Raw genomic sequence first — 19,023 nt, forward strand, 5'->3', positions numbered from 1 at the left:
GTAAACTCGCTTTATGGAACAGGCCTCTGTTGTTAATTCCATCACTACCATTACATTTTGTTCACAATAAACACATTTAAAACTGTATTGTGAAAACCTTGGCCAAGATGTAATATATTTTCTAAATTGAAAAAACGGTGACGTAAACAGGATCTAAATGGTATTATTCCAATCAAGAGTAAATGCACATCGTTTTTCGAAATAAAACTACATCAAACACTAATCTACAATAAAGTGTGATTGTAGGACTGCAGTTCAATATTCAACATTTGTTGACCTGACAAAACAATTGTCAATTGAAAACAACTTAAAAGCAACTGTGTAATGGATTAGGACAACATTAATTAGATAACTAACCCTAACCCAATGTGTTAATACTTATTGTGCCACTCACACTGACCAACACTCACCTCCTCAATGTCCAAATTTTTTCTGGATTTGTATATAAACTCTCCGATAGCTACAAAAACTGAGAGGACTAGCCCAGCAGCCAGGACTATGAAGATCCCTCCAATGTTCTCTACACCCAAGGCGCTGGCCTCTTTGCTGTCCTCCTCAGGGCAGCCATTACCTCTCCACCACTTTTCCTTCATCATGTGAAGCTTCCCTTCTTCCTGGAGCTGGAGAATGGCTATAGTCACCTTATCTCTGTAGGGGGAACCTAAAAATGTAGTCCATGGGTGTATGAGAAAACTGATGTATTCCTTTTTCAACTGATAATGTTCATGAAGTTCATGAAGGTAGGTTTCTTAATTACGTGACAATATGTGTAGAATTACAGGAATACTACTTCCTCCTCAAAATTTTGTTAAGCAGATGACCTCTCCAACTTACCAATGGGAGTTCCCACTCCGTAGCCCTTGGAGTCTATTAGTCCACCAATCTGAGTGAGGTTGCAGTTGCGCTGGCTGATGTATTCGATGCTGGTGGACTCCATGAGAAGAGCGTAGTCTGTGGTGAGGACTCTTTGGATCCCTTCCCTGTTATTCTTCACCAGTGCCGTGTTCTTCCTACTACTCATGAACGCCCACATCTTTTCATAGGTGGAGATCTTTGATTTCTGGGAAATGACAGGAAGCATATGACTGCAACTGACATGGCACAATAACATATTAAAGAAACATTTTGAAAAAAAAAATGTTTACCGCAATCAAAAATGTTCTGCAATGTTATTAATTAACTTCAGCATTAGGTATTTATATTAGTCAGAATATACAAAGGTTTTCTACCACTCTGGACACACATACCCTGTTGTTATACAGTGATAAATGTGTTTGTTTATTTGACTTTTCATCCCCTCAATCAGTTATGATGTGACAGCTCCATGCAAATCTAGCACTCCTGATTAGATTTTCTGTGTACATTCAAGTATTATATGCTGGGCCAGTAATCTTTCCTAACAATTTTCCACAGCATGTTATATTGATGGCAACATGATACAATACAAACACTTAGCTTGAATCCAAACCTTCATACTCCTACCATGTCTTCCCCAATCATATTGTTTTATTTTGTCTGAATTTATTTTTCCAAACAAGGCACATCTAAAGTATTTCTGTATCAATCTTCAATTTGCCAATATAGTCTGCTTTCAAGAAAATATATATATTTTAGCGTTTTTTGTTTTCTGAGAGAATGACATTTTACCTTAAAAAAAGTCATTGTGGACCCATCCCTCACTGCACCATACTCTATTTTGGTTTGCTTGGCCAAGTCATCTGCTGAGTCTATAGGTGAGTCCATTCTCTCCACAGTCAGAAAGGCAGCCAAGTTAGCAGTGTATGATGAGATTATAATCAACGTGAAAAACCACCATATTCCTCCAACAATTCTTGTGGAGAGGGCTTTAGGCATCAGCTCCGATCCTGTGCATTAAAGAAAACAAAGTGAGAGAACTGGAGAAACGATGATGTAAATGACATTCCTGAACTTTCAAAACATGTGACCTTTTCACAGTAAGCATAACTAGAAATGGTCCTAAAAAAAACTAGTCATGGACAGAGTGGCAGCCGATGTAAAGACAAGGTTTATCCAGTATACAGCTATTATACAAGCTGAAGTAACAGCATTGTAGCAGGGTCATTCCATGAAAGTAGACATTTGAAAGATTTTGACGATATACCGCGCTGCACACCCGAGCTGCTGCTCCAAACTTTTCCCAAGCTTTTTCCTGTTAATCGCTATATATTACATATTACTTCATTTATTTTGTCCTTCCCGATTTAATCTACACATTTATTGTCTAATTTATAGGTTTACTCGGCGCGGCATTCTTCCTTGGAACTCCTTGGACGCTAGGGAGTCTACCTGCCGGTCGAGGTGCAGCAGCCACTGGGTACATGGCACTGGTCACACCTTGAGCCCATTAGGCAATCAGGCAAGGGCTTAAAGGGGAGCCAGACCAAGGCCGCAGGGGGAGAGAGAACGAGAGAGACAACCCTGGATGAGCGTTGCCATTAACCTTGCCCTATGCTTTGACCCCCCAGAACCGCACTCCGAAAAGGACCCCAGACCCCGGATGGGAAGACGCCTAATTTGAAGTTTGTCCCACTATCCTTACCCTGAAACCTTTAGTAAAACCCATTTATGTTAACCCCCGTGTCTGAGTTCTATTTTATGGTGTATCGGGCCTTCAAGTCCCCTGGGTTACTACAACGTCTAAAGCTGCCAAAAACCCATTCTGGAATTTTGGGCTCCTAAACATCAGATCCCTATCCACAAAGGCCGTTTTGATTAATGATCTGATATCTGAATGCAGCCTGGACCTGATTGGACTCACTGAAACCTGGTTAAAACCTGACAAATATTGCCCCCTGACTGATGCATCGCCTCCAGATTTCGCATGCTATATTCCTTGTGTTTCAAAAAAAGGTGGTGGTGTTGCTGTGAGATATGAAGCCAGCTTCAACCTCAGCCTAAAATCTGTGAACACCTTTAAAACATTTGAAATAATTGGCATGAAACCACCAACTACATTAAAGACGAGTAATGCTATTACTCCTGCCCCTCCACCCTCTTTTTGTATAGTTACTCTTTACCGGCCCCCTGGCAGGTACTCCCTCTTCCTGTGCTGATCTCGTGACATCGATAACATCTTAATTCATGTGGAAGACCCAAAAGATCCTTTGAGTAAGGCATTTACTGCTCTAATGGATTCCACAGGTCTCCCACAGGTGGTTTCCAAACCTACCCATCTTCACTCGCATACATTGTATTTAGTTCTCACACGGGGAATTAAGATTAGCAACATCATTGCCCACCCCCACAATCCTATATGATCAGACCATTGCCTGGTTACCTTCAAAATGGACCTCTGCCGGAGCCTTGGAAGCACTTTCTACTAGCCGTTACATAACCCCCAACACAGCTATGGAACTGGCTAGTATTCTACCCGCTGCACTATAAGCACTTGACGTCCCAAATAAATCATTAAATATTAAAACGAGGGATCTGAATTTGGTTCTTCAGCTATCCCTAGACCGTGATGCCCCATTCAAACCAAGAAAATGAAAGGATAAGAAAATTGCTCCATGGTATTCAGAGGATACCCGCACTCTCAAGAAGTCCACTAGAAAACTAGAACGTAAGTGGCTAAATTGGAGGTTTTCCACCTAGCCTGGAAGGACAGCCAAATTGAGTACAAGCAAGTCCTCATCAGGTCCAGATCAGAATACTTCTCTAAGGGTGCTTTAACACCTGTTACCTGGTCCGGTTAGTGTTCACAGCAACGTTTGTAAAAAAAACAATGACGCGGTCATACAGGTTGTTAATCTATTGGTCAGAAAATGTGTGAGTGGAAATCACTTCCTTGTCACAAACAACAATGGAGCAACGATTCCAAAACTATCTTAAATTGTTATGATTTGGTGTCGCACGACCAAGTTTTTTGGGCTGCTCGTTGGTCTTTTACTCAGGATTATATCCAGGTTATCAAACCATGGGAATTATGTTTTCGTACGACGAGCTACCACTTTTCCATAGAACATCACGCACTTTTAGCGTCAACATTTGTAACTTTCAACCAACATTGGTCCACTGTGCAATAATGACGTTTTATTTGAGTATATCACTAAATAATTAAAATACCTCGCTACTCTTATGTGTGTCCACAAGTATCTCTGCAATATGATAGTCAGCCCATATTTGCCGAAGAGTCTTCACTTCATCATTCCCACACGTTTTCCCTTAAGTAATTTCGCTGCTAATGAGTGGCACGGCTGTCTCCGCCAAGTTTAATTCCTTTTTCAACAATGCGCTACAGTTTGGCTTGCTTCCTGGAATCGGTCAATATTAAGTCAGATTACGTTCAGACCTAAAGCGAGCCGAACCATGGTTCACTTAGAACCGGACCGAGTCCCGTCTTTTTAGGGCGACCATGGTTCAGTTGTTTGGTCCGCACTAGAGTTCGAATGCGTGTTCTCACCTCTCCAAACGAACCAGACTTTCAGAAAAAATGGACCATGGTCCGATTGAAACAGACCAAACATGTCAGGTGTGAAACCACCCTAAGTTCCTATTTGATACCTTTGCAAAACTCAGTAAGAAAAGTACACATGGTGTTATTACAGATCTCTCTCCCAATGATTTCCTAGAATTTTATGACCAAAAAATCTATGCAATAAGGGACAAACTACAGGCTAGCCCTGGAGGAATGGCCATGAACACTGAATTTTCCTCTATACCCAGAATGCTGCATGTTGAGGCTCTCACTCACTTTAACCCTATTTCTATGGAAGCATTCATGGAGCTGATAGATTCATCGAAACCCACCAGCTGCCTTCTTCTACCTATTATTGGACCAACCATGCTTAGTATTATAAATGAATCTATCGTAACTGACCAAGTCCCCCGACAATTTCAAACAAGCAATTATTAAGCCCATTCTCAAAAAAAACAAACCTGGATCCAGGTTGTCTTAGCAACTACAGGCCCATTTCAAATTTGCCATTTCTCGCGATTTTTGGGGAAAAAGCTGTGGTAAAACAGCTCACTGAGCACCTCTCATCAAATCAGCTTTCTGAACCTCTCCAGTCTGGATTTCGTCTTCACCAAAGCACTGAAACTGCATTAGCCAAGGTAGTCAATGATTTTCTATTAGCCTCCGACGCAGGCTCTATCTCTGTCCTGGTTCTCCAAACCTAAGTGCAGCTTTTGACACTGTGGATCATGAGATTCTCCTGGAACGTATGGAGAACTATGTTGGGATTTCTGGTATTTCACTTCAGTGGTTTAGGTTGCATCTAACAGATCACAATTTGTCCACTATGATGGCTGCTCATCCAGGAGTTCCACTGTAAAATACGGAGTACCACAGGGTTTAGTTCTAGGCCCTCTGTTAATTTAGCTCTACATGTTGCGTTTAGGAAACATAATTAGAAGTTCTGGGTTAAATTTTCACTGTTATGCAGATGATACTCAGCTATATATGTCTATAAAGCCTGGAGAATTACCACACGCTATGGAAAATGTGTTTCTTGGTTAAGAACTTGGATGACAGCAAATGTCCTTCTCAATTCGGATAAAACAGAGGTTCAAATTTTCGGTCCTAAAAAATACAGAAATTATTCATCCAATCTGAGCTTAGACTTAGACGGCGTGAAAGTCTCTCAAAGCCAGCTGGTAAAAAATCCAGGAGTCACAATGGACCCAGACCTTTCATTTGAGTACCATATTAAGCAAATGACCAGAACTGCATTTTTCCATCTACGTTACATAGCCAAAATACGAAAATTCCTCTCAAAGGATGATGCTGAAAAACAAATACATGCATTTGTTACATCCCGACTGGACTACTGCAATGTGTTGTTCTCTGGCCTCCCAATGACTTACTTAAAAGATTTACAGCGGGTGCAAAGTGCTGCTGCTAGACTATTGACTAGAACCAGAAAGTTTGATCACATAACATCTACTCTCGTCTCTTTACACTGGCTCCCTATTCAAGCCAGAGCTGATTTCAAAGCTTTATTACTAACCTACAAATATCTGCATGGATTGGCACCACTGTACCTCTCCGGTCTCCTTGCACCCTATCTCCCCGCAAGGACACTTAGATCTCAAGATGCCGGCTATCTGGTGGTTCCCAAAATTAAGAAAAAAACTGCTGGAGGCACGGCGTTATATAGAGCACCAGCGGAACAAATGACCTGTCTCAATTAAGGAGGCTGATACTGTTTCGACATTCAAAATGAGGTTAAAAATGTTCTTGTTTAGTCAATTCTATGACTGCGAAAAGGTAAATATGTGGGTATGTACTTTCTATGTAAACCTGGGGTGTGTGTTTGTCTGTGTGTATCACATGTCACTTGTTTATTGCTATTAAAGCTTCTATATGTTCACTTTGCCCCATCTAGATTTTACAAATAAAGTAAACCTGTTACTGTATCTTGTTATTAGGGTTCCTCCGGTAGGAGGTACTATTGTTTTTGTTAGTATTCTTATTCTTATTCTTATATTTCTCCGCTAAATGGCCCAATAGCTCAAAAAGTCTTGAACCCGATTTTTTCCTATTTGGCCCAATGATTCAACAGGTCATTCATTACTCCCAGACGGCTAGTGGCCCATGTGCGCCCATAGGTGGCGCTATAAAACACGCCCAAAGTCTACGTGATTTCCCCAGCGCCCCATTACTCCGAAATGCCTGAAAATTGGTATACATGCCTAATTTCTCATGGGGAACAAAACAGAAGTCTGTGTCAAGTGTAGATGGGAAAAGCTTTATTTTTCACCACTGACATGGACCCTTTTTTCACTTTTACAGGTCATGCAGAGGCCTGCTCAACAGAGTGCAACAGAGCATAATGAGAGCAACAAGAGAGGATGCTGAGTGTAACAGAGGATGCAATAGAGAATGCTGAGGGCAACACAGACCCCTTGCTGGACTACCCCTCTCTACCTGGACAGCTTCTCTTCAGCCTGCCCCCAAGACAGCTTCATCCAGCTGGCCTGCTATGCCTGCTTTTCCCTACCTTGATATCTCAGAAGATCACAGAATTACAGCTGTTTAAACTGTTTAAATCTTATCAAGCTTGCCACAGAACAAATAGCTTACTTTGCTATACAGTAACTGACCACAATGGTTCTCAACACTGAGAGTAGCTCAGTAGGCTAAGACAGTGTACTGCAAGGAGCAAGGTCACAGGTTCAAATCCATCTGCAGTTTTTTGGCCAGTCATAATCTTGATTATCTGTTTAGTTAAACAGGATGACATCATACTGATATACCATGTTCAATTTCACTTTGAAATGTCAACCGTTTCTTAACCGTTCCGAAGCTGACCAAACCTAGAACTCAAATCACAGTTGGAGCACAGCTAGATAAACAGCGTCAGCGCCTCTTTTGTACCTAGCATGCAGTGCGGTATGTCAAATAGGCAAAGACTTGTGGAAAATAGTGCGGTTACAACAGCCGTACGAGGGATTTCAGTTGTTGTGTTTGTTCAGTTAGATGTTTGTAATATTATTGTTTATCAGTTAATATAATCTTGTTGGTCACCCTGATTGTGCATGTTGAGTATTTTAATGGGACCAGAGAGTTGGCTACTGTGCTGTCACAGGCTATTCTCGCAAGGAGCTGAGTATGAGCTCTGACGTAGCCCGGTTCCCTACATGGCTATTATTAATTGTGCATTGACTGAGATTCTGGAAAGAGATAAACTCAAGAAGAGTTACAATATCTGCTGTTTTTCAGCCATCTTGGGAAAATTGTGTCAATTGTGGGAGGCATTTCTTCCTTGGCATGACCTGTGCTGGGAGATAGGGAAACAGCATGGATGGAAGTTGTGTGTGGGCAGATGTGTCTTTGTATAGGGTGAAATGGAATATGAAATGCAAAACAAAATGGCTGAAAGGGTTGTATTTATGTAAATGTCCTCATTGCCTCAATATCTTTGTGTCAATAAATACAATATCATTTTGACTGATGGTTTTCAAATCTTATTGGGTTCGAGATTACATCACTCTGAAGTACCATCAACAACTTCAACTTGGTATGTCAAAATATGATTAAATTTGAGTAGTTTAAACTTTGGCTCAATCTACCAACTCTTACCACAGAAGAAACAGCCTACTTTTTTATACCGTAACTGAACATGACAATATTCAACACTGAGAATAGCTCAATGGACTGGGACAGTGACCTGCAAAGTATAAGGTTGTAGGTTTGAATCCAGCTGCAGTCTTTTAGCCTGTCTTAAATTTGAATATCTGTTAAGTTAAACAGGATGACATCATTATGAAATACCATGCGCAATTCCACTTTGAAATGTCAACCGTTTCTTAACCTTTGTCCCAAAGCTGACCAAAGCTAATACTGTCCCCTTTCTACTCATACATTCTCAACAGTTAGTATGTAGCAGAGAGGATAGAGAGTCTGCCTTGTAACCTAATGCTCATGAGTTCAAATCCCCATTCAGCCTGTTGTAGTAGACCCATCATGAAGTAGTTTTGCTCTCTTGTTGTCCAACTCTTGCCCTTCTACAATGTACATTTTTATAATATTTTGCGGAGGAACCGGCATCGCTGCTTGCAGCTATATTTGTTATAGTTTCTGTTACTAGTTGGTGACAACGGGGGACTGGGCATTCTCACCCTTATCCTATAAATATAATTTATTTTAAAGTTCTTTCCCCTGGAACAGATTTAATGTTCCAACAGAGGGGGGCTGGTGCTGTCTTAGTGTCTAGGGCTGCATCAAATACCCTTTTATGCTCTGCTAAATTGCTGCACTAGTACACACTTGACTGGTGGGGATCTCATTCTAATATGACTGTAACTGTTAGCTGCCCCTGGCATTCTCTAATCCCTGCTCTCTTCTCTCTGTCCCCCCTCCATTCATCCCCTGTGGTGTGGGGGGGTTTGAGCTGTCAGCACCTGCCTGGTCGTCGGTCTGCCAACGCTGGACCTGGTCGCCAACCGGAAACCAGTCTCCATGACAGGCAATAGCGAGTTTCCCGGTCCCTTTCTACATCTACCAAGTTGAACAATGGATTTTGGTGTTTCAAATATATAAATAAATGGATGAGACACTGCAGTCTGTAGCAGATAGTGATGGAGGAGGTGAGGATGGACTCAATGATGGCTGTGTAGAAGTGCACCATCATTGTCTTTGTCAGGTTGAACTTCTTCAGTTGCCACAGGAAGTACATCCTCTGTTGTGCTTTCTTGGTGAGGGAGCTGATCTTCAGTTCCCACTTGAGGTCCTGGGAGACGATAGTGCCCAGGAAGCGGAGAGACTCCACAGTGTTGACTGGGGAATCGCACAAGGTGATAGGGCTGAGTGGGGATGGGTTTTTCCTGATGTCCAGAAGCATCTCCACTGTCGGCAGTCTCATACCCACCAGAGATGATGGGGTCCAGAAGAAGGCCTGTGATGGATTTGAGGTGTGCCAGCACCTCAGCAATTAGTGTCATCGTCAGCTGTGCATTAGCATATTTAAAGCGCCTAGCACTGCAGAGGCAGCCTTGTCTGGCAGCCTCGGTGCACGAAGACAGGGAGTCTATCTGCGGGAGTCCACCGAGGATGGCCGACGAGGCGGATCACCTCTTCTGATTACATTTACGTTTATGCATTTAGCAGACGCTTTTATCCGACTTCCCAGTGAGAGCTTTACAAGAGTGGATAGGTCACTGATCATAACAACGAGATAGCCCCAAACATTGCGAGCATTCCAAAACATGAAGCATATTTTGTGAAAAACCAAATAAGTGCCAAAAGGAAGAACCATAAGAGCATGCAGTTAAACAAATTACAATTTAACAACATGAAACTCAAAAAGTGCAAGGGTGTACCTGTAGAAAATCAATCAACAGTAAAATATTTCACAGCAAGTACAAGAATTTAAATCCATTACAACTAACCAACAAGAGTAACAAGTCTCAAAATATGAGTCATTGTGATTCTGGAGGAAACTAACATCAGGTCCAGTCAAGCATTTATAAGTGCCGTTGTACGCCCGGAACAAGTGAGCCTTTTCATGAAGGTCTGATAGGTATCAACCTATTTGTATTCTAATCCACCTAGAACATATTCATAGCTAGCATGTGTTTCTTCAGCATTCCCACTAATTACACCACTCGCAGACTTAGACGTAGATATGTCACAAAGTATATGCGTTCCACTTCTAATCTTAGCTACCTATCCAGGGGCCTCATGTATAAAGGATTGCGCAGCTTTCATACCATAAGATGGCGTACGGCTAAAACTCGAAATGTACCTACGCACAGAAATATTCACATGTATAAAACCGGTCGTACGCCAGGTCCTGAGCACCTTTCCTTTATAAATCACAATCAACGTGAGATTGACCGCACGTGAACAAGCCACTGACCCCGCCTTGCCTCCTCCCATAAATTAATATGCAGATGCCTATAAATGTGCTCCTGAGGTAATTTCTTTGTCTGAATGACCGTATGTCCTTGAATGAACGCCGCCCTCGAATAAACGCGGCACCGAAAATGAACGTTAAAAGCCACAGAGTTTATTGGAAGAAATACGGTGACTGTGAGATTGAGGTTCTGACAACAGAGGTGGAGGAGAGAAAATGTGCCCTGTTTGGCGGCCTGTCATCAGGTACTAGCGACAAGAGAAAGTCGGAGTGGAAAACTGTCACCATTTGCGCCTTTTCTTGTTTTAACCTGTAGCACTTTGAGATTTAGCATTTATTCAATGTATGTAAAGTGCATTACAAATAAAATTATTATTATTATAGGGCCATAAATGCTGTGAGTTCAGAGAACCGGACCATGGCATAAATTAAGAAGAAATGGTCCGATGTAAAACTTTAAATGAAGAAACGAGTGGTGGCGCATCGTAACAGCATGGCAGCTAAGGTTAGCGTGACATGCATTTCCTAAGTGATTTTGTCATTTGTTTGACACCCTCCAGTTTAACAGAATTGATTTAGTGGTGGCAGATTAAACAGAAGGCTATAACATTTTCCGTTTTGGGTTTTGGCATTTTGATGTGATCATCCACATTAATGATCGAACTTTTATTTTTTTTGAATAGTCAACATCATAAACGTAGTAGGTTAAACTTTATCTTGTATTGTTTGGTGAGTTTGGGCACTTTTCAGTTAGAATTTGCCATGTTACAGAGCCAGACAAGACTTTGCAGACGGTCCGCACATTCTCACGTCTACTCAAAACTTTCCGTGATGGCCCGCACATTCTCACGTCAAGTAAATCTTTATACATCACACAGTGTGCGCGAAAACAAGCGTACGCAAGCTTTTTGTGCGTACGTAACGTTTATAGATGAGGCCCCAGATCTTATCCACATGCCCTCTTTCTTTCTATAGGGCTCTGAAACTGCCAGTCTGCTGTGAACAAGGCAGACTTTATCCCAGCGTTTGCATCCCATGCTTCTCTGCATGCCCTTGCGCTGACAGAGACATGGATCCGCCCAGAGAACACTGCAACTCCAGCTGCTCTCTCCGTCAACTACTCGTTCTCTCATCACCTCGCTCAGGTTTGCTTCTTTCCCTACACATTAAATATACATCCACCCCACTCTGTTACTGAAAAGTCATTTGAACACCATTATGTGATGCTAACTGATCCTATCAAAGCATTTTTAGTTGTCCTCTATCTCCCACCAGGGCCGCTAGCTGACTTTGTGGAGGAGCTGGACATGCTCCTCAGCGTCCTCCCGGATGATGGAACACCGCTGATACTCCTTGGGGACTTGACCATCCACCTCGAAGGAACGCAGGCCGTCGACTTCAAATCTCTTCTGACTTCCTTTGACAAGGCAGGAAAGCACCTCGACCACATCCTGACACGTAACTCTATCACTGACTTAACCTCTGTAACCCGACTACACATTTCTGATCACTCCTTCATCCAATTCTCTGTCTCTCTCCGTCCATCAAATGAAATTCGCTGCCAATTGAGTTTACTTAAAATTGTAGACAGCCTAGTCATAGAAATGTGGGACTGTTGTGCAAATCAGCACTGTAACATTAGCGTACCAAACTAGCGATTTTTTGAAACGTTTCAATTGGGAAAATGGTTGCAAATATATGTAAAGGACGGTGTATACTACAAAACAAGACTGTCTTAATTTTTTATCAATGAATTAAGCCGAAAATATTAAATTTATCGGATTCTCTGGATGATCTGGCCGCAATTGTTGCCGGTCGCGCAGTATTCACATAGCCCTTGGTTTCAAGTCAGCTCCTGATCTTACTTGGTTTCAAGGGGTGTATACCCCTTTGTCTTAGCCCTACCCCTAGCTCAAAAAGAGTATTGAGACACCACTAGCTCTCACGGGACTATTTTCCGATAGACGCAAAATGAAGGGGAAGGGGTAAGGGGGAGTATTGGGATTCGGCCTTAGTCCTCTTCTCCAAAAACCCTCACTCAACCCAGCCGTCTTCCGGAACTACAGACCAGTATCACTGCTACCCTTCTTTTCTAAAACAATTGAACGCGCTGTATCTAACCAACAGGCCACTCCAAAGAAACCGCCCTCCTGTCAGTCACCACTGCCCTCCAGTCTGCCAGAGCGGCTTCGAGGTAATCCGTCATCATTCTGCTGGACCTACCTGCAGCATTTGATACGGTTAACCATCAAATCCTGCTCGCCAAACTCTCTGAGATAGGCATCACTGGCACTGCACTTCAGTGGATATTGATGAAGAAAGTGTTAAGTCCGTCTCTTCATAAACGGAGTGACTAAGTTCAGTTGAGTTCTGGATTTCAATAAGTATTATCAATCTGCAGATTGGGAGAGAACCAGACCTCTGACAATAAATGACAACACCAGGCTTAGGTCTCAATGATGTCTCTCTCAACGCTGAAGGCTGGAGGGCCATCTTTTATAGGGCACAAGAATGTAAACATAGATAGTGACAGTCGGGCAGTAATGACGTTACAACAGTCTCAGAGAAAAAGATTCACATCTCCCAACACATGACCACTCTCAGACTAGAGAGTTCATAGTTGGAGCTCTCCTTGTAGTCATGACAAGGAACATTTAGCCAGTACTTTCTCCTTATCCCAATCATCTATTAACCCTGACACAATCTACTTTTATTAAAGCAAGCTTACATGAGAACATACTAACTAGTATCCAATGACTAGTTCGATTGATTAGTGAATAATGTACGCAAACAGGAAATCGCAATTTCTTCCACAATCTCATCCTACCTGTCGGGAAGATCCTACCAAGTCTCGTGGGGAGGCAAAGTGTCAGGCCCCCGCCAGCTCTCCACTGATGTCCCACAGGCACTTTTTTTAGACAACCGCTTGTTGGTCCCACCACTCAAGACCGCCCAATCCCAACACAAGCTCTTCTCCTGCCTGGCCCCCCAGTGGTGGAATCAACTCCCCACCTCCATCAGAGACACAGACTGTCTCTCCACCTTCAAGAGAAGGCTCAAGACGCACTTGTTCCGGGAGTACTTAGGAATGGTTTGCTAAACCCAATGCTAGTTTCCTCAAGAATCACAATGACTCTTGCTTAGAGACTTGTTGCTCTGGTTGGTTAGTGGTAACTGATTTAAACTGTTGTATTCGCTGCGAAATATTCAATTTTAGTTAAACTTATTTTTATTTTACTGTTGCTTGCTTTTCTGCAGGTACACTTGCACTTACAGATTAATGTTGTTTAATTGTAACTTGCTTAACTACATGCTCTTATGGTTCTTCCCTTTGGCAATTATTCTTTGGTTGTTCACAATGTGTGCTTCTTGTTTTGGCTACCCGCAATGCTTTGGGGCTATCTTGTTGTTATTATCAGTGACCTATGCACTTTGTAAAGCTCTCTCTTGGAAGTCGCTTTGGATACAGGGTTCATACACATTTTGACCAACGGATTTCCATGACTTTTCCATGCCTTTTCCATGACTTTAAACCAAATTTCCATGACCAAACTTTTTGTGAAATCGTGGTGTATACGTTAAAAAGTTGTATTACACGGCTGTTCGTAATACTGTAGAATGCTCCATTCACCTAAATGGGGCTTCCCAACGTTCTTCGGTGAATTTTTGTTTTACATTTGAACTTTGCTATGCATATTTGACCGCTGTCAATGGAAGTGGCCTTTTTGCCTCAGATTCACATCTGTTGTAGCACCCCGCAAGCAGTCCGGTAACTTTTCAACCCCAGCGTACTCCGTTGCTTAGCGACGTCAGCTGATTTGAAGCCTAAAGAATGTTCAACGTCTATGAAGTTCAATGGCAAACTATTTTTCTGCTGATCAACACTACGAACGGTAACAAATAAATTGTAAAAAGACACTGTGTTAAGTAGTTTTTTTGGCAAGTAGCCGTGTAATAAGCGGCATAATGTATAGAACGCCGGTCATAGTCGGGAAAATAAGCCCCTTCAGCCCACACTACCTCCGCAGTTAGGACTTCATTTTTTGTCACAGCATCGGTTATCGACCCCTGCTGCTAGTAGGCGTAGCAGTGGACCTCGCTCTGGTGAGAAAGCTGTAGCTTTGCTAGCAGCAGCGCTCTGATGTTTGCTACCTTTGGAATGGCTAGTTAATGCCGCCGCCCCCATGTTTGAAATGTCGAATGATTTTCCACCACACAACCGACATTTTGCTCGTCCCGGGTCTTTGTCTGTTTAATGTATCTTTCCATTTGTAGCCAAGCATCGTTAAAGCTACACTTTCCTGGCATTTTGAATTATCCCTCGCGCTTCTCTGAGTTACTGTTGCTATGGCCATCTAACTTTTCAGTTAGTATGAGAGCGTATGCCTGCTTATATTTTGAACGTATTTCTTTTAAACGCATGTGATTTATTTAAAACTCAGCCTAAATGAACAACATGAAAATATGATTATAACAACTTTCCATGACTTTTCCAAAACATTTGGAATTTAATTTTTTTCAAGCACTTTTCCAGGCCTGGAAATAATCATTTAAAAATTCCATGACTTTTCCAGGTTTTCCATGACCGTACGAACCCTGTGGATAAAAGCGTTGGCTAAATGAATAAATGTTAATGTAAGCACCACCTCCAGCTGAACCTCGCCAAAACAGAACTCATCATCCCGGCCAAACCCTCCATCTTTCACGATCTGTCAAACACCCTGGGATCGGCGACGGTGACCCCTTCATCCTCTGCCAGGAACCTTGGGGTGACCATGGATGACAAGCTCTCCCTCACAGCCCACATTGCCGCAGTCTCCCGGTCGTGTAGATTCACTGTCTACAACATCCGATACCTCCCATGTTACCCCGCTCCCCATCTCCCTCCACGGGCTTCACATCACAGCCAGTATCAGATTCAAGACTCTGGTACTGACCTTCCGAGCGGTCTTCTTCTGACAACCGTCTGGTGGTCCCCACCGCTCTAGAGTGCCAGGTCCCAACACAAGCTCTTCTCCTGTCTGGCCCCCCAATGGTGGAATCAACTCCCCCCCTCCATCAGGGACACTGACTGTCTCCCCACCTTCAAGAAAAGGCTCAAGACGCACTTGTTCCGGGAGTACAACAATACTTAGAAATTATTGTGATCCTGGAGGAAACTAACATCAGATGCTGGACCTGATGTTAGTTTCCTCCAGGATCACAATGACTCTTATTGAGAGACTTGTTGCTCTTGTTGGTTTGTTGTAAATGTCTTAAAATTATTGTACTCGCTGTGAAATATATTATTGGTGGCCAAGCCGCGAATCGGCGAAGCCACCATAAGGGTTTCTACGTATTCTTCTTATTATTATTATTAGGATTCCTCCATAAGGAGGAAACCTTTTGTTATTGTTAGTTTTATTATTATTTTAATTCTTGTACCATGGAAGTCAATGGCAGCCCCTAGAAGCATATGGTAACTTTATGACAAATTTGACACACTCATTAAGGACAGTCCCCTGGTCCAACTCACCAAGTTTCATGTCGCCCATTAGACCACTCTAGCGCCACCAAGGGGTCAAAGTTGGACTTGTGTTTACACACGCAACCTTTGAACCGTATGACCTATATTCAATAATGAGGTACCATTGGATTCCCTGGATCAAGACGAGTTCAATACACCCTATGGCGTCAATTTCCGGTTATATAGATTTTACGCAATTTCCGGTTTTATCAAAAACCTTTGAAAGCCTACTCCTCCTACAATTGTTTATAAATCTTCTTCAAAATTACCATAGATGATCTTCAGACCAAGCCTCACAAAAGTTTGTCCGGTACAGCCAATCAAATTCAGCAGAAAAGCCACCAAACAGGAAGTGAAGTCATATCTCAGCAGATCTTTGAGATATCAATACCAAACTTAGTATGAGAACTTGGAACCCTCTTCTGAGGATGTGCACACAATTTGGTGTCATGTTAACACTGTGCGTGGCCATAAGGAGGAAACCTTTTGTTATTGTTAGTTTTATTATTATTTTAATTCTTGTACCATGGAAGTCAATGGCAGCCCCTAGAAGCATATGGTAACTTTATGACAAATTTGACACACTCATTAAGGACAGTCCCCTGGTCCAACTCACCAAGTTTCATGTCTCCCATTAGACCACTCTAGCGCCACCAAGGGGTCAAAGTTGGACTTGTGTTTACACACGCAACCTTTGAACCGTATGACCTATATTCAATAATGAGGTACCATTGGATTCCCTGGATCAAGACGAGTTCAATACACCCTATGGCGTCAATTTCCGGTTATATAGATTTTACGCAATTTCCGGTTTTATCAAAAACCTTTGAAAGCCTACTCCTCCTACAATAAATCTTCTTCAAAATTACCATAGATGATCTTCAGACCAAGCCTCACAAAAGTTTGTCCGGTACAGCCAATCAAATTCAGCAGAAAAGCCACCAAACCGGAAGTGAAGTCATATCTCAGCAGATCTTTGAGATATCAATACCAAACTTAGTATGAGAACTTGGAACCCTCTTCTGAGGATGTGCACACAATTTGGTGTCATGTGATCACTGTGCGTGGCCACAGAAAGCAAAAATGTGTTTTGGCCAATAACTATTGATTTGTTTGCCTTTATCAAGTGATTCCTTTCTCTCATGATATCTTGGGACATCCCATGTGTGACTCATAATAATTTGTGATAATAGCCGAATTGATGCGGCCGCCATTTTGAATTCATTAAAAAACTTTTTTCTCTACTCCTCCTACAGATGTTGTCCAATCTTCACCAAATTTGGCATAGATTATCTTCAGATCAATCCTTAATAAAAGTAAGCACATGGTTTTTGGATTTTCGAAACCGTTTGCCCGCTACAGGAAATCAAAATGTGCCCTCAAGCCAGCAAACAGGAAGTTGGGTTGTATCTCAGCAAATCTTTGATGGATTCACACCAAACTTGCTGCATGTACTCGTTACCCTCTTCTGAGGATAAAATGTCCTGATGTTTTCTGGGTCATTTGACTGCTAATAACCGGTGGAGTTGAATTGCTCCATAGCGCGCTCCAAATTCTCACAGACTCATCCTGCCCCTTGACACTAGACGCACAGCATTTTGACCCCTTGTCCCGCATGCTGCATATTGAAAATGCTGTGCAATACAGCCTTCAACTGGAATCGCCTGATAGTATGGCGTGAAATTAGTGCCAGGAGAGCGAGCTCTGTAAAAACGATTTGTAACTTGCAAAAAAGATTTGTATACTTGCAAAATCAATTTGTAACTTGCAAAAAAGATTTGTGTACTTGTGAAAAAAAGTTTTGTGTACTTGCAAAAACGATTTGTAACTTGCAAAAAAGATTTGTGTACTCGTAAAAAAAAGTTTTGTGTCTCCGTAGAAGAAGGCGGGTACACTGACGTTCTTTGTGTGATAGACAGACGAAAATGTCCAATGATACTAGACACAGAAATGGCAATATTTGATTGGCTTAGATGGTTTTGGGAGCAGTGTTCCCGCCTTCTTCTACTGAGACACAAAACTTTCTTTTACGAGTACACAAATCTTTTTTGCAAGTTACAAATCATTTTTGCAAGGACAAAAAACCTTTTCTCACAAGTACACACATCTTTTTTGCAAGTTACAAATAGATTTTGCAAGTATACAAATCTTTTTGCAAGTACACACATCTTTTTTGCAAGTTAAATGCGTCTTGAGCCTTTTCTTGAAGGTGGGGAGACAGTCAGTGTCCCTGATGGAGGTCATGCAAAGGCCTGCTCAACAGTGTGCAACAGAGCATGCTGAGAGCAACAAAAGAAGATGCTGAGTGTAACAGAGGATGCAACAGAGGATGCTGGAGCAACACAGACCCCTTGTTGGACTACCCCTCTCTACATGGACAGCTTCTCTTCAGCCCTGCCCCCAAGACAGCTTCTTCCAGCTGGCCTACCCTGCCTGCCTGCCCCTGCCTTGATATCTCAAAAGATCACTGAATTACAGCTGTTTAAACTTCAGCCAAATCTTATAATGCTTGCCACAGAACAAATAGCATACTTTTCTATACAGTAACTGACCACAATGGTTCTCAACACTGAGAACAGCTCAGTAGGCTAAGGCCGAATCCCAATACTCCCCATTACCCCTTCCCTTTAACCATAGCCCTTAATTTACCCCTAGCCCTCGAAACTGAGGGGTAAGAGCTATATATCCCTAAGAAATGGGACGCCACTTGGTTTCGGGTACGTCATCTAGCACGTATCGATATCTTCAAAGCAAGTAGTGTTATGCACTGATATCAAACGACATTCGCTGCTAATGGAGTTTACTTAAAACTGTGCAATTTGTGCAAAATGTGCGATTTTTAGAAACGTTTCGATTATATTACAAATATATATGTACAGGACTGTATATCACAAAACAGGGCTGTCATAATTTTTCAATCAATTAATTAAGCCGAAAATATAACATTCATCGGACTTTGGATGATCTGGCCGCCATTGTTGCCGGTCGCGCGGTATTCACATAGCCCTCGGTTTCAAGTAAGCTCCCGATCTTACTTGGTTTTCAGGGGTGTATACCCCTTCGTCTTAGCCCTACCCCTAACTCCATTATTGGGTCACCACAAGCTCTCACGGGAACACGCAAAACTAAGAGGAAGGGGTAAGGGGGAGTATTGGGATTCGGCCTAAGACAGTGCACTGCTAGGAGCAAGGTCAC

The 19,023-nt window shown here is 42.3% G+C and overlaps 1 protein-coding gene across 1 annotated transcript in view; it reads right to left on the reverse strand.

Annotated features, from left to right (window-relative positions):
* Positions 1-371: 371 nt before the first annotated feature.
* The window catches only part of LOC124466116 (glutamate receptor ionotropic, kainate 1), a 164,242-nt gene continuing 145,590 nt past the window's right edge, over positions 372-19,023 (reverse strand). The window contains exons 14-16 of the mRNA XM_047017796.1: positions 1,648-1,865; positions 835-1,060; positions 372-661 (exon numbers count right to left, since the gene is read on the reverse strand). Coding sequence (XP_046873752.1) covers positions 372-661; positions 835-1,060; positions 1,648-1,865 — 734 coding nt within the window. The remainder of the gene's footprint in view (positions 662-834; positions 1,061-1,647; positions 1,866-19,023) is intronic.

Source organism: Hypomesus transpacificus, unplaced genomic scaffold (genome assembly GCF_021917145.1).
Source record: "Hypomesus transpacificus isolate Combined female unplaced genomic scaffold, fHypTra1 scaffold_65, whole genome shotgun sequence".
NCBI lineage: Eukaryota > Metazoa > Chordata > Actinopteri > Osmeriformes > Osmeridae > Hypomesus > Hypomesus transpacificus.